This window comes from Gekko japonicus, unplaced genomic scaffold, assembly GCF_001447785.1.
Source record: "Gekko japonicus isolate JY-2015 unplaced genomic scaffold, Gekko_japonicus_V1.1 scaffold738, whole genome shotgun sequence".
Taxonomy (NCBI): domain Eukaryota; kingdom Metazoa; phylum Chordata; class Lepidosauria; order Squamata; family Gekkonidae; genus Gekko; species Gekko japonicus.
In genome coordinates, this window is record NW_015173145.1 from 167,014 (window position 1) to 183,189 (window position 16,176).

The 16,176-nt window shown below is 50.1% G+C and overlaps 1 protein-coding gene across 1 annotated transcript in view; it reads right to left on the bottom strand.

Moving 5' to 3' along the window:
* Positions 1-646: 646 nt before the first annotated feature.
* Positions 647-16,176, bottom strand: part of PFDN1 (prefoldin subunit 1) — a 62,100-nt gene continuing 46,570 nt past the window's right edge. Inside the window, exon 4 of the mRNA XM_015422323.1 lies at positions 647-906. Coding sequence (XP_015277809.1) covers positions 823-906 — 84 coding nt within the window. The 3' untranslated portion in view covers positions 647-822. The remainder of the gene's footprint in view (positions 907-16,176) is intronic.

Here is a 16,176-nt window from a genome sequence, read left to right on the forward strand (position 1 = left end):
CTGCTTTTCTGAATATCTCCAATCGGTGGCAGAGGACTGTGCCACCCCCGCTTCCCCCAGGAAACGGCAACCTGGAAGTAAAAAATTCCACTGCTCCAAGCTAGACTTCTGCTTAAATGCTGCTTGAACCCTCCTACAACCTTGTCGTAGTGTACATGGTTTTCACCCACCGTTATCATCCATTATCATCTTCTGCACAAAGAAGAAGAGAGAAGAGATTGGATTTATACCCCGCCCTTCACTCGGAGTCTCAGAGTGGCTTACAAACTCCTTTCCTTTCCCCTCCCCACAACAGACACATTGTGAGGTGGGTGGGGCTGAGAGAACTCTGACACAAACTGCTCTTTTTCAAGGACAGCTGTGCCAGAGCTTGTGACTGACCCAAGGTCACATCAGCCAGGTGCAAGTGGAGGAGTGGGGAATCAAACCCGGTTCTCCCAGATTAGAGTCCGCACACTTACCCACTACACCAAACTGGCTCTCAACAACAAAGCACTTTTGCTTCTTGTTGATGCTACAAAGCAACCCCCCCCCCAAAAAAAACCCCTCCCTCCCTCCATCTACAGTAAGATTTTCAACAGATAACTCTGAACCTCTGACAAAAGGAACATGGGAGGCTTAAAGAAAGATCAGCAAAGAACCAGACCCTAGGTAGAATTTATTGGTACATCGAACAATAGGATGGGTGGGTGCAGCTTCACTGCATGACTCAAGGGTCTCGGGTCCTCTGCACGGAACGATCTGGCTCCCAGGTGGCTCTGCTTTTCTCCGCTCAGTCCAAATACAAGAAAGGGGGGGGGTACTGATGAGGTTGAAGCCCCCCTACTGTGCTCTTCTAGCCATTAGCATCTCCCGGATGTTATCTTCAGCCTCTTTAACACTCCGCTCCAGGTATGACTTTCTTTGCTGAAAGACACCAGAGCACAAGAGAGAGAGAGAGAGAGTGAGGGCCAGTATTGGTTACATGGGAAACGTTGGGGGCACATGTGACTGGAGGCCCAGCTGCAGCATCAGAGGAGTTCCTGCAACCTTCAGTCTGGTGGGCCAGGGGGAGCTCTAACATTACTGTGAGATAGAACAAAGTTTCGTGCGTGCACACGAAAGCTCACACCTTGAATAAAACTTTTGCTGCGGTCAGACGGAGACGGAAGATAGGCGGATTTTCCGGGCGCGATCACACTGCCACATCTGGGAAGCGTAGAGCTCCCGTGGCGAACCCGAGGCTTCCCGCCGAAGATGTGGAGTTAAAAACTAGTACCTCCGAGGCAAACAGGTTCCCCCCCCTAAGTCTCCACAAGATGCGCACAAGCACCCAACGGTGCATGCGCACAAAGAGGGAAGCGAAAGTGCCGTTTCAGCTTTAAAAAAAAATAATAAATGACCCCGTTTGTCACGGCAGCGGCGCCTAGCCATTGCTGGTGTGATTGCGCCACGCCACTTCTTTGCCGTGCTGCAGGATCGTCGTGTGATCGCCACCCTCGTTTACCCGCCAGTGCCGAGGGAAGGACCCGTGGTGTGCCGCCGGCGTGTCTGATCGTGTAATTGCGGATCAAACTGCGCCGGGCAATTAGCCACGCCTCCCCCCCGCGCGATATCCGGCCCGTGTGTCCGGGGCCTTTGTTGGTCTTAAAGCTGCCATTGGACTCCAACTTTGTTCTGCTGCTTCAGGCAAACACGGCTGCCCACCTTGATTCATTACTATGAGATGCACCTCAAAGAACAGTGCCCCGACATTTTAAGCAAACCTTTTAGGTTTCTGGGTGAAATCAAACTCCACCAAATCTTTTCCCCCCAACAGACTCTCCCTGTGGGGGAGACAATCTTGTAAGGAAATTCTTTAAACCTCAGGTGTATGGGTTCCCGAGGGGTGCCTGGGTTTGTCATTTTGCTAGGACAGACAGAAAGCCCCGAGGCACCTGAAACGCCAACAAGATGTATTCCTTCTGTGGATCAGAATCTGCTCCATCAGATGTGTGAAAGGGTCACCTAAATAGGAAGTTTACACGCACACACCCCAGTACAGACACAGCACAAGGAACAAAGGGCTGGCTTTTTACCAAGTGAGGCCAAAAGGCCAAGCATTGCGTGAGATTACGGTGGGTGTGTCACGGTAGTACAAGGAGCAGTAAAGGGTATAGAATCCAATCAAAGGCACAGAAGATCCAATAAGCGTGGGTGTGATCCTCGGGCTGGCTAGCGGCCACGGGAGATGAATAGCACGGCAACATCAACATGGTAAACAAACACCTAATGAAAGCGAGCTGGCCACTCCCGACATTCGTTGAGACGAAATTCCATAGGGATCAAACACAGCGGTACTACACTAGAATCTCCAAAGTCTCCTTCTGGGATGTTATTGTCCGGAGAATCGAGACTTTTAAGGTCTGCTAATGAACTCTCTCTAGAAGCCGAAATCACTAAAGTGAGGCTATCGTACTTTGGTCACATCCTGAGAAGACCAGACTCAATGGAAACGACAATAACGGTAGGAAAAGTTGAAGGCAGCAGGAAAAGAGGAAGAGCCAACATGAGGTGGATGGACTCAATCAAGGAAGCCACAGAGGCCCTCAGGCTGCAAGACCAGAGAAGGTGATAGGATGTTTTGGAGGTTATTAATTCATAAGGTCGCCATAAGTTGGAACCGACTTGATGCCACTTAACACAGAGAGAGAGAGAGAACGTGCTGCGGTGACCAACACTTTCCGAGTGTCACCATTTTTAATCTCTTTTTTTGAAGGGGGTCAAGTCACAACCTACTTATGCCCAGAATTCAACTTTGTTGGTCTCTTAAAGGTACCACTGGATTCAAACTTTCTCCTACTTATGGCAACCGCTCAGAGGTAAGAGATGAGCAGAGGTGGAATGACTGTTGCCCTCTGCGCGGCAACCCTGAACTTTCTTGGTGGTCTCCCGTCCAAGTACTAACCACAGTGGATCCTGCTTAGCTTCTGAGCTCTGATGAGTCTGGACCAGAGTTCCCTCTAAGCTGAGTTAGTGTGAGCTAGCTCACAGTTTTTTAGCCTCCGGCTCACACCTTTCTGTCTTAGCTCAGGAAGGACGGCTCCAGAGCAAACTAACTGATGCAGCAGCCAAATCGCTCGCTCACAACTTTAATGCCAGAAGCTCACAAAGTAGAATTTTTGCTCACAAGACTCCACAGCTTAGAGGGAACATTGGTCTGGACTACCCCAAGCAGCATGGGCCCTTGTTCTCTTATGTAGAGACCGATCCATTTGGCCTGTTTAGACAGGAGGGGGCTGCTTTATCTTTTGCACTCCGTTTTGGTCACACTGACAGGATTCGGGTTGGTGTCAGTGTCCCCTCTAAGCTGAGTGAGTGTGAGCCAGCTCACAGTTTTTTAGCCTCCAGCTCACACATTTTTGTCTCAGCTCCGGAAGGATGGCTCCAGAACACACTAATTTATGCAGCAGCCAATTCACCTACTCACAACTTTAATGCCGGTAGTTCACAAAGTAGAATTTTTGCTCACAAGACTCCACAGCTTAGAGGGAACATTGGTTGGTGTGTGTTTTTTAATTTAAGATCATGACTGGTCATCATAAGACTTTAAAGCATGAACTGAAGACTCCAAAATCTCTCAGCATATGGGTAGGCTTCAGAATTTCTGAAGAACAGCAAGCCGAGATCAACATTAGGAGTGGGAAACAGCTTTGCAGGCTCTCTCTCAGGTACACTTGGCTGCACCAGCTGAACACGCCACACTAAACAGCGGGCAAGTTTTATCCCAAGTCACCATAGTGATGTGTGTCACATTTCCTCATGCTAACAACATTCTCACTAAGGGATACGCCTTCGCACAAGAGCCGGCATAGTAGTCCAATTTAGAATTTCCTGCAGCTCACAGGTCATCTGCGTTCCTACCCGTGGAACAACATCCCCACAATCTCCAGGAACAACTGTACACATCCGGCAACCTGAGGCCAAAGTCTCCACTTGGCACCCACTCAGGGGGGGGCCTCTTCCGCCTCTGCTCTCAGGAACTGGCCAGGAGGAGCCGCAACCTCTCAGTGGCCACGGGAGAGGTTCTAAGAGGGCTTCGGCTTCCTTGGCTGTCTGCTCCCGGATGGGTGGGTCTATGCAGGGAGCACAGCACGGGCCATAGATGGAGAGGGCGGAGTCGGAGAACCCCAGTCAGACTGGCACCATGATCTCGATGGCCCAGGCGGGCCCAGTCTCATCAGGTCTCAGGAGCTGAGCAGAGTTGATCCTGGTTAGCAGCAGGACGGGAGGCCACCGAGGATGTCCAGGGTTGCTAAACAGAGGCAGGCCATGGCCAACCCGTCTCTTGCTTTGGAGACCCTACACAGTCGCTGTGAATCGGCTGTGACTCGACGGCACTTCCCACCACCACCTATCAGGTGGCTTCTGAAAACCCCGGCTACTTCACTCATCCACAGACAGCCCTCAAACCACCACCAGTGCCAAACAGCATGGCCAGGTATATAAAGAGGCTGGTTTTTGTTTTGTTTTTTAAACTTGGCTAAAAGAAGAACAGAGCTGCGGTGGCTCAAGTGGTCAAGACGCTGAACTGCAGGCTGCGGAAGGTCGGTAGTTCAGCAGTTCGAGACCCGGGTGCCGCATGACGGAGTGAGCTCCCGTCTCTAGTTCCAGCTCCTGCCAACCTAGCAGTTCGAAACCGAGAAATTGCAAGTAGATAGTCAGTCAGTCAGTCAGTCATTTATTACGGCAACAAGCCATAGAACACACATGCTTAAATATAACATTCATATAACTGAATTTAGGACAGTAAAACAAAATTCTATAAAAATACAGTTGAGCGTAATAAGTAAAAGAAGAACATAAAACAGAGACTATTAGGCAACTATTATTATACATTTGATTGTGTATTTCGGATGCAGTAGCATGCTACCCAAAATTTTGCCACAGTTGCGGTAATTGTCCGGTTCCCATCAATTAACAATCGGTTACATTGCTCAGCACCTGATTGTCCCACCATATCTGTTATAAGAGGAGTAATATATTTGTCACGGATCTTGTTATACCAGTTACATCTGAGCATCATGTGCTCAATAGTTTCTGTCTCTCCTGAGCCGCATCGACAAAGTCTATATTCAGTGGGGATCCTTTTGAATCTGCCCTCAAGCATCGCGGAGGGGAAAGCCTCACATCTGGCTAGGTTTTCCTAAACTTATGAGTATCAAGCTGTGATAAATAGGACATGGGTCGCAAGTGATATTTGACAGAATCTGGGGCTCTAAAATTAGGACATCTACCGAGATCCGTCTGTCTCTCCATGTCCATCATTCTCTGTTTTAGGGCTGATTTTGCTACATCCCAATGCATACTCAAAATCGCTTGGGGGGAAAAACCAAGCTCATATAATTTATTATGAACTGCTGTCAGCTGCTGTAGAAAGTACACACAACGTGTATATCGGTGGGGCGGGGGGGAGTTCAAAAGTGGGCACCCAACAGGAGGAAGTGGCAGTGCTTCGAATCGCACACACAGCCAGTTCAGACATCACACCAAACCATACTTTGTGCTAACCCTGGTTTAGATGTTCTAAAAAAATAAAATGGGCCGGCTTGCATTCTCTGCCCCTCGGCACCCGGTTGTAACAAACCATTCCCTTCTCCCGTTTGCGAACCCATTCTCGAGCAGACCAAGGGCTGGAACTCAGGTGGTGGTTGGAAGTGGGGGGTGATTTTCAAATGTATACTTGCCTCTCCAGAAACTTAGTAGTGCCTTACAACAAAAATCTAAAATACAGCATCGTCAGTAAAATATGAAAACAGTTCACTGAACAACCGCATCAACTATAAATCATAAGCCCACTCCCACCATGCTGTGCTAAAGGCAACAGCAACAAAACCAGCCCTCTTGAAAAGGTCTGCAAGAAAGAACTCTGCAGACCGCCTGGGAAAGGCCTCAACAGTGCAAGCTCTAGATCGGGCCAAAGAGAACCACGCCTGGCAAACAGGTGGCGCAATTAAAAGCAACTGCTGTGTGCATCTACGTGGGCAGACTTTATAAGGAAGAGCCAACACCATGAATTGAACTGGGAAGCACACAGGCAGCCGGCGCTGCGGAGTCTAGATTGCCATTGCATTTAAACCCAAAAAAAGACGGGAAGTCCTGCTGTGCACCAGCCGAAGTTGTCAAGATACTATTATCAAGTGCATGCTGCATCTGCCTGCTCCAGTAACCCAATCTACAGAAAAAGTGGATCGCCACAGCTAGGCCTGCAGAAGGGAGGACAGCTTACACAGCAGATAAAGACGACAGGCAGTCCGTCTAGCAACGACAGCAGCCTGACTCTCCGGAAGCAAGGCGGGGTCCAGAAGTAATCCCAAACTTTAACCACCTGCTTACCAGAGCTGGCAAGCCGGTACCTCCAATCACATCCATTTCCCCCACTAGCATCACCCCCATCTGCTCTGGATTCAGTGCATGATCGTCCCCCTTCATCCAGGGACTCCGAGTACTGGTTTAGTGCAGAGACAGCCACATCTGGAGCTTCTGGCAGACAGACCATTGGTCCGTCCAGGCAGATACCACATCAAGTGTGAGTGGAGCTTCCTTAGCAGTGGTTTGGGACGATGCCTGGCCTGAGCCTCTGCGTGCATTTCTAGGTTGAGTGGCATTTAATTTCCACCCTCGGGAAACCTCGGCTAAAGCATTCTTAGCCGGAACTCCAAATGAGTAAAAGAGGTTGACACACAAGCAAAATATTCTTGCTCTGAGGACAAAGTAGATGACTTACACAGGACTGTACACAGCTCAGCAGATTTCCCCTCTGCTGGCACAAGAAGTGCATCCTTACGATTATGTATGGGATGAATCACCCGGGATAGAGCCTGTGGATCTGATCTGTTAGCAAAGGCCCTTAGCCCCCGGGGGCAGGCTTCTCCCACTGAAGGAAAGGGTGCCTGCTAGTGGAACAGATCCATGGGGTCTGCCTACTGTATTAAACAGCAGGAACACTGGGCTGAGTGGGAGGGAGAGAAGGGGGGAAACCGCAATCCTTGGAGAGTATTTGCGATGGCTACAGGCATGCTTCGTATCAACATTTTTTTGTCCCCTTTTCCTTTGTTTTATGTACTTCTCTCGTCAGGAAGCACAGATAGATGCCGCCACCACCTCCTGGTCCAGCTCTTTCTGTGTCCAAGGCCCTTCAGAGACATTATTCCAGTCGTCTGATATGTTACGGAAGTCCAGAACTATTATTAATAATAATAATACCTTTTGATTTATTGATCGCTCAATCCTGCAGGGCTGCTGGCTCTGAGCGATTTACAGTTACACAGGTTTTCACAAGGAACTAACAATGATAGGGGTAAGGGAGGACAACATATAATTCTTTAAATCGCACACGTTTGCAGCCGACGGGGATTTTGTTCAGCTGTAGGCTTCAGTCGTGTTCCGGGCGGCATTCATTTCAGCTTGGCTTGATGACGTTAGTTCTTCCTGGGCTGGCTTTGAGTCGTAGCGCCGCACTGCCACCACCTGGCCGGATTGGCCATTATTCCCACAATGCACACTGGGGCAGAAGCAGGGGACCTGATGAGTTTGTGATGAGACCTGAACCAACAGCCTCCCGTACCACAGCTCATTCTCTTAGCCACTGTGCTATACCTGCTCTGGATGTTGTTCGCAAAGCAGGAGGGCTTTGAAGTGCCCATCAAGTGTGCGCATACACAAATATCCCACGCTCCCCCGGTGTAGCCAAGTGTTGATTCAGGACACCTCCTTTTAACTGTCAACCTGTTCCATCTGATGCAGACAAGCTTGGATGGCCAGATATACCCTATTAGGTGGGATCTTCATCTCCAGCCCAAGGCAACATCCCAGCAGCATCACACCACCCCAAAAGCTGCCTCAGAGCATGAAGTGCCAGCTCTGTGCAGCCTTCTGCTGAAAACTGCAGTGAGGACCACCTCTCTTTGCACTGCCAGCTCCAGTCCAGGACCCCACAAGATGATGAAGTGGGGAATTATGGGATTCTGTTGTTGTTGTTGTTCAGTCGCACAGTCGAGTCCGACTCTTCGCGACCCCATCGACCAGATGACGCCAGGCCCTCCTGTCTTCCGTCGTGCTCCGGAATTTGCTCAATTCCATGTTCGTTGCATCGATGACACTGTCTGACCATCTCATCCTTTGCCGTCCCCGTCTTCTTTGACCTCCAGTCTTTCCCAGCAACAGGGTCTTCTCCAGGGAGTGCTCCCTTCTCGTTTGGTGGCCAAAGTATTTGAGCTTCAGCTTCAGTCTCTGGCCTTCCAAGGAACAGTCAGGGTTGATTTCTTTTAGGATTGACTGATTTGATCTTCTTGCAGTCCAGGGGACTCTCAGGAGTCTTCTCCAGCACCATAATTTGAAAGCATCTATTCTTCGGCGCTCAGCCTTCCTTACAGTCCAGCTCTTGCAGCCATAGAGTACTACTGGGAATACCATTGCTTTGACCATACGGACTTTGATTGGCAGGGTGATGTCTCTCCTTTTTATTATGCTGTCTAGGTTTGCAATCGCTTTCCTCCCAAGGAGCAGGCGTCTTTTAATTTTATGGCTGCAGTCACCGTCTGCAGTGATCTTGGATCCCAGGAACGTGAAATATGTCACTGCTTCCACAACTTCTCCTTCTATTTGCCAAGGAGTGATGGGGGCCCCTCACCAAGTCAATGCAGTGATCCATGAAGGAGTATGGGATTCTAGCATTGTACTATCTCTCCCCCAAAACAAAGTGGCAAGACTCCTTGTCCAACCATGTTGTCATAGAGAGGGCTTAGAAAGGTATATAACCAAGTCAGGGACCAGGGCCTGTCTACACTTAGGAGACATTTCCCAACTTGGTACATGGTCATTCAAGAGAACAGGGGGAAATACTCGGTTTTTGAGAGCAAACATGCAACACCCACGCCATACGCTCCTCACAGACTAATTTCAAGAGGCCACGACTAAGCCTGTCCCAAGAAGACAAACCCACCTGATAGCCGTGCAGTGAAAGGCCAACGGCTAAGCCAACAAGCCCCAGATTAACAGATACTTCAATACTGTGAATCAGCGAATCCCCGGCTGCTCTTTCCTTGCCGATCCTTGACCAAGGTGGGCAGCCGTGAAGCCATACAACAAAGAGTCCAGTGGCACCTTTAAGACCAACAAATTTTTAGTCAAGATGTGAGCTTTCGTGTGCATGTGTCTGACGAAGTGTGCATGCACACAAAAGCTCACATCTTGACTAAAAATATGTTGGTCTTAAAGGTGCCACTGGACTCTAACTTTGTTGTGATCCTTGACCAGTTTCTGTTCAGGCAATCCAAAAGGAAGCCACGGGATCGCCAGTGGAACTGTCACGAAATCCTCCAGACAGCAGGGAACTCTGAACACCCAGAAATGTATGGGGCAAAAAATGCCGCTTGCCTGGGTTAGCCATTTGGACATTCTCCCACATTCTCTAGCAGGGTTCGGAGGGCCTTGTGCGGAGTCAGCACCACAAAGCCTGCAGGCCCCCGAGCCCGGCATCCCCACCTCCCACGGCCACCTGCGCACAACACCTGGCCAGGTGCTGAGGAAGGTGATAGGCTACCAGCATACCCATAACTGCCATGAATGTATAAAAATGGGAACAGAGACAGTCTTGTGTCTTTTGCCCGAAGACTGCCGCCGACTCTCACTCGAGCGCATTCAACTCTGGGCGAGGGTGAGACCTTTTGCCTTTTGGCAAGAAGAAAACAACCAACCCTAGTGGCTGCGATGACTCGCTGCCACTCAGACAAGGGCACAGGAGAAGGAACCCAGCAGCAGCAGTCACCCTGCAGGAATTCCACGCCCACATGGAACACCCGTGAGTCAGAGCCCACAATGACTGACCCCTCCAAGCTACGAATAGTGCCCTTCCCTCGCCTGGCACCCCCCCCATGCATCAGACAGCCACGATGTGGTCGGATCGAGCCAAAGGCCGGCCGGCTGACCTGGATTCTGGCACTGGTTCAAGACCTGCTATTGAGACACAAGCCTCACCGAACAGAATGGGGCTCCTTTCAGCTTCTGTTGCTGAGGACCAGAGACTAGACTGCTGTGAGGGCCACGCACCCTTTCTTCTTCCACAGTTCCTGATTTACTTATTTATTTATCGAGGCATCTCTTCCCAACCGGTGCCCAAAGCCACACTTAATATCACCCTCCCCTGCAGAGCCAGACAAACTGACTAGCCAGTTCCAGTCATTGGGTGTCCAGCACGAGAAGAATGCGGCTATCTCTGGACCATTCGGGCCAGATCAGCATCCCCGGAGGGATGGGGCTCAGTGACAAGGTCGGCTTCCCTGGCAGAGGATCCCCTTCCTGACCTCTGGCACTGCATTCGGAAGCCTCGGCCCGTGAGATGCTGGCCCCTCGTTCACACCGCCCGATGCCTTCTTCCACGAAGGCCTGGAATCCTGCAGCATGATACAACTGCCTTGAATAAAAAACGGTGATGTCAAGTGTCTTGTGACACCACCTCAAAAAAAAAAAAGTCTGGCCCTGGTGTTTCTATACCTCTCTAAAGTTAACACTTCTCATTTTTGGCATTCCTCCGACACTGTGTGCAAACACACTTTGGGAAAGGGATAATTGTATCCTGAGACATAGCTGGACAGGCTGGTTTGACTGGGGAATGCTCTTCATCTCCCCCCCCTCCACCGCACACCCTATAGCCTCGAGAGGGAAGAGGGGGGGTTGTCCTGCCATGCGACCGGAGCAGGGTGAGGCGACGGTGGATCCGACTGGGCCGCTGCTGATGCAGCCGCCACCGCCACTCGAAGGCTTAAAATTGCTCCCGTCATTCCGGCTGGGTGAAAAAGAGACTCTGATGAAAAATACTTTGAGGTCAACAAAGTCTAACATTTTCACCTGTTCTGTGAAACGGAGAAATTAATTTTTATTAGTTTTAGAATGTTTTAGGGCTGGATCACCGCTGTCAAAAGATTCTCGCTGCAAGGACGGAATAATAAGAGCAAGAGAATGGCAGAACCACAGTGGAAGCAAGAGGCCTGAGCAGTTTAGAGTGATTTGACGGAACACAAGCGAAGCCAGCGACTCTCTAATGGCAAAGAATGCATTGCTGAGCATTTGTGTTTTAAATGCCACTCACAGATCTCCTTTTACAAAGCCAAAAAGGCACATTGTTCCTGCAGCCGGGGCAACTTCTAACCCATCGTGCCAATTCCTCTGCTTACAAGGTTACTGATCCTAGGACATTCCAGTTGTTCTGAATGCCTCTCCAAAGAGAGGGTTTTAGACCAGGGCACTGGACCAGCATCAAATCAAAATAAAACCAAGGGGAATTCGGCTAAATTCCCTTGTATTCCAGACTCTGGCCAAGTTGTCTGTGTTGCGCAATGTTCCCTCTAAGCTATGCAGTCTTGTGAGCAAAAATTCTACTTTGTGAGCTACTGGCATTGAAGTTGTGAGCGAGCGATGTGGCTACTGCATAAATTAGTTGGCTCTGGAGCCCTCCTTCCTGAGCAGAGACAAAAAATGTGAGCCGGAGGCTAAAAAACTGTGAGCTGGCTCACACTCACTCATCTTAGAGGGAACAATGGTTGCAAGGCATATAAATAAGTAACTTAAGTTGGGCAGCTGTTATCAGGTTACTCAAACAGTAGAGACACTATTTGATGGCAGAAAAGGCAATGTATAAATATCATGACAGAAAGAACCTCATCTGGGTAGCTTCACCAAAGCACCTCAAGAGGGTAACCGTAGCAGGTTTGAGCCCAGCTGGGGTGACAGGCAAGCCTCTCTTCCGGAAGCCCTCTGGCCGATGAAGCCACGGGAAGGCCTTCCAGATGAGCGTGGTATTTAGAACCAAGGTGGCAACATCCGAAACCAAAACTGGGAGTGAGCAGCACCTCTCTTCCTTGATTGAACAAGGCCCATTATGGCGCTCTGACGTTTATCACTCTTCCCAGAACCTCTCCGTTTATTCCTCTCCGTCGTGGAATCACACACCAGAACAGCAAGCCCAAAAATGGTACTAAGGGAAAGACGGCCAGAGGGAATGTACAGAACCCACCTCCTCTCCTCCCCGCCATCTACTGAGTATGCAAGATAAACAACGGGCGACTGTCCCAAATGCAGCACTTTACTTTCCTCCATAGGAAGGAATAATAACCGCACGTATAGGAGAAAGGGAATGGGGGGGTGGGGGTGGAGACTACACCTGCCCCTTGCCCCCTAGCGACCCAAGCCAATGAGAAGCAAGCCTGGCCCACCATCTGCACAGCCCCATCTTGGGTTGGATTCCTTGCCCAGATCAGGATGGCAAGCTGTTTTTAAGACAGACAGAAGTCAAAGCTGAGTGCGTTTAAAAACCACGTCATTGTATAGCCAGCTTGGTCTATTACAGCATTATTCTCTGGGGCACTCCTTGGGAAAACTAGCTCACCATGCAAGGCTCAAGCTCTGGCCTGTACTCCTGAAGCCAAGTCGGCCCGGCGTCAGAAGGGTGCTCAGAATCACCACCCACTGCTGGTCCCAAGCACAGGAAATTGGTCATGGACCGCAGCCAAGAACTCAAAGTCAAACAGGGCTCAATAAGATTTTCTTGCCAATCTGCCTGCCTTGTCAGTCTCCATGTCTGCAGGCCCAGCAGTTATGTACCAGTGAAAGGAAGTGAGCCACACAACTAACACAGAGCCGTAAGCAGAGTGAAAGGTGTGTGTGGGGGGGGGGGGGGGAGAACCACGTCGGAAGTGATGAGACCACATCCACATACCTGAAAGCAAGGGCCTGCTTAGCCATTGTGACTCAGAGCTGTTTCCAAGAGAACGGCAGGAGGCTCCTCTCTCTTTGTTCAAGCATGTCCAGCCCTGGCTCAGAAAGGGGGGGGGGGAATCTACAAGAGGATTCCGGTGCCAAGCAGTAAACGGATGGGGGGTGGGGAGAACAGCAAGGGCAAACGTGCAGGAGGGCATGTTGGAGCACCTTCCCTATGAAGAAAGCCTGAAGAGTCTGGGACTTTTCCGTTTAGAAAAGGGACAACTAAGGGGGGGGGGACATGATAAGAGTTTGATAAAAATTATGCCTGGGCTGAAGAGAGTTGACAAAGAGAATTTTTTTCTCCACCTCCCAAAACACTAGAACTCAAGGGCATCCAATGAAGCTGATGGGCAGTAGGTTCAGGACCGACAAAAGGAGATACTACTTTACACAGTAAGTGGTTAAAATGTGGAATCGGGCCAGAGGATGTAGTGATGGCCACAGGACTAAACAACTTTAAAAGGGGATTAGATAGATTCATGGAGGATAAGTCTATCGGTGGCTACTAGCCATGGTGACTGAGGGGAACCTCCACATTCAGAGGTACTAGTCCTAGAGTACGCTAGTTTGGTGTAAGTACGCGGACTCTAATCTGGGAGAACCGGGTTTGATTCCCCACTCCTCCACTTGCAGCTGCTGGATGACCTTGGGCAAGCCGTAGTTCTGTCAGAGCTGTTCTCTCAGAGCTCTCTCGGCCCCACCTACCTCACAGGGTGTCTGTTGTGGGGAGGGGGAAGGGAAAGGAGGTTGTAAGCTGCTCTGAGACACCTTTGGGTAGTGAAGGGCAGGATATAAATCCAGTCTCTTCTTCTTCTTAATCTTCCTGCTTCCTAGTTTGGTCTGATAAAAAAGCTCCTCTGGATAGGGACTAGGTGTTTGGGGTAGTGGTGAAGTGCGTGGATTCTAATCTGGGAGAACCGGGTTTGACTCCCCACTCCTCCACATGCAGCTGCTGGGTGACCTTGGGTCAGTCACAAGTTCTGCCAGAGCTGTTCTCTCAAGGGCAGTCCTCGGGAGAGCTCTCTCAGCCCCACCTCCCTCACAGGGTGTCTGTTGTGGGGAGGGGGAGGGAAAGAAGTTTGTAAGCCGCTCTGAGACACCTTTGGGTAGTGAAGGGCGGGGTATGAATCCAATTTCTTCTTCTTCTTCTTCTTCTTTCTTCTTTCTTCTTCTTTCTTCTTTCTTCTTCTTCTTCTTCTATCCCAAGGCCAGGAGGCAACATCAGGGGAAGGCCTTGGTCTCTATGCTCTGCCGGCCCTCCAGAGAAACTAGCCGGCCACTGTGTGAGAGAGGAGGCTGGACTAGGTGGACTGACCCAGCAGGGCTCTTCTGATGTTCTGATCTTCATGTGGTAAACACAGACAAGAGCACCCCTCTGAGTAGAGGTGGCCGGCAAAGTGTGGGCCGGAGTCAGTTTTAACTGCGCTCTCCCTTGAAAGCCAACGTGGGTTTGTTTGACTGTATTACTGAAAAGCCTTCTGTCATCTCCTGACTGAACAGGGAACAACGCATTGGTAAGGTGGGAAGGGGATTTTTTTTCTTTAGTCCTTGTTGGAGCACCACCGCTGCTCTCAGCCAAGAGCCACAGATGGCTGCCTTTGCCACCTTTAAAAGGGGAGAAGAGGTTCTCTGCAGGCTCCAGGGCTCAGCCAAAAACCAGCAGAGCTGTTTGGTTGCATAAACATTTGGATATAACATTTTAAACCTAACACCCAGACGTGTGTGTGTGCGTGCGCACACACACACACCCCAATGGCACAAAGCTGTGCTGAAGCAATCCATGTGTTTAATTCCATCCAGATTGCACCAGGCACAGCTCCCTTCAGCGGACTTTCTTTTACAAAACCCAGCCACAGGAGCAGCAATTTCAGAGGGGGAGGGGAGCTCTCTTAACCCTTTCCTTCTCCCCCCCCCCCCCCCTCCTTTTTGTATGCTTTTACTTATGCTTGGGGAAAGTATGGGTGGTACATTTTCCCCAAAGAGAGTAAAACCAGCTTGGGAGATATTAATTTTCAGCCAGAAACTGGTGCAGACTTCTCAGGGTTGTTGTTGTTGTTTTTTGAGGGGGAGACACCTGAAAAGAGGGTGCTGCCAAAGACCAACAGCTAAAAAAGGAGCTCAAAGTTATATAAAACAGATCTTTATTACGTTAATTCACAATAAATGTATTAAAGCTACCTAAAGTATTAATTCGAACAAATGCAGTCTATACAAATATTGCTAGGATTATTCAACACCAAATGGATTTCTCCTAATTGGTGCACTTTTGACGAACTCAGTAGCTATAATGTGAAGACCCCTCTCCCAAAAGATCTGTTTAAGTCCATGCAGAACTAGCCATCCTGCCAACCTAGCAGTTCGAAAGCAAGAAATTGCAAGTAGATAAATAGGTACCACTTTGGTGGGAAGGTAACAGCGTTCCGGGCGCCTTGGTGTTTAGTCATGCCGGCCACGTGACCACGGAAACGTCTTCGGACAGCGCTGGCTCTTCGGCTTTGAAACGGAGAAGAGCACCGCAACCCTAGAGTCGGACTCGACCAGCTTTCGAGCAAGGGAACCTTTACCTTTACCTTTCAGAACTAGCCAAAGTGACCGCCATAGTCACAGGGGTCCAATCAAAGACCTCCAAAACTCCCCATCTGATTGTAGAATGTTCTGGCAAAGACTGGGGAGGGACCTTGCCACTCCCCCCCCCCCCCCCCCCAGGGGCGGGGGGTCAGGACGAAATAAGATTTCTTCACCTGCTACCTTCTCTGACAGGATCTCACCAACTCCCACCGTCCGAGGGAAGAATCATGATCTAACTGCACAGGAGGGTATAAGAAGGCGAACAAGGGACTACCAGAGCTCACTTTCTCCAGCGCATAAAAACGTGAATCCTTCTGGGTGGGATATCAACCGAGAGACTGGTGTAACACAAGATCCGACCAGCGCTAAAAAATCTCTTCCCGCCGGAGACGCAGCCAGACGGAAGGGGGCAAGCAGTTGTGGAGATGATTCACAAAAGAGAAGCTTCTGGTCATATCATTAAGGAAATGGTTCTCTACTTAAGGGAAAGTATGGATGGGAAAGGGGGAGAGAGGGTGCAAGGCCGTAAAGGGAACACAATTATTTCACGTTGGCCTATCATGGCCAGACGGAGTCAAGGGTACAATCAGAGGCTGTCGGCCTGACCGGAAGAGGAGAATGATGGTGCTCTGCTAACCGCTGGTGTGCTCTCGGGCAGCCCAAGCTAGGAGGAAGCAGGGCGTTGGTTCGCAGCCTGTTGGGGGCACTGCCCCCTCAGGAAACCTCAGAGGGCTCAAGTCCCACCGCTCGGACGTTTACGGCCATAGCCTCAGGCAGTCCCAAGTTCAAGTGTTAAAAAGGCACTCCCCCCCCCCCAAGTTGTTGGACTCT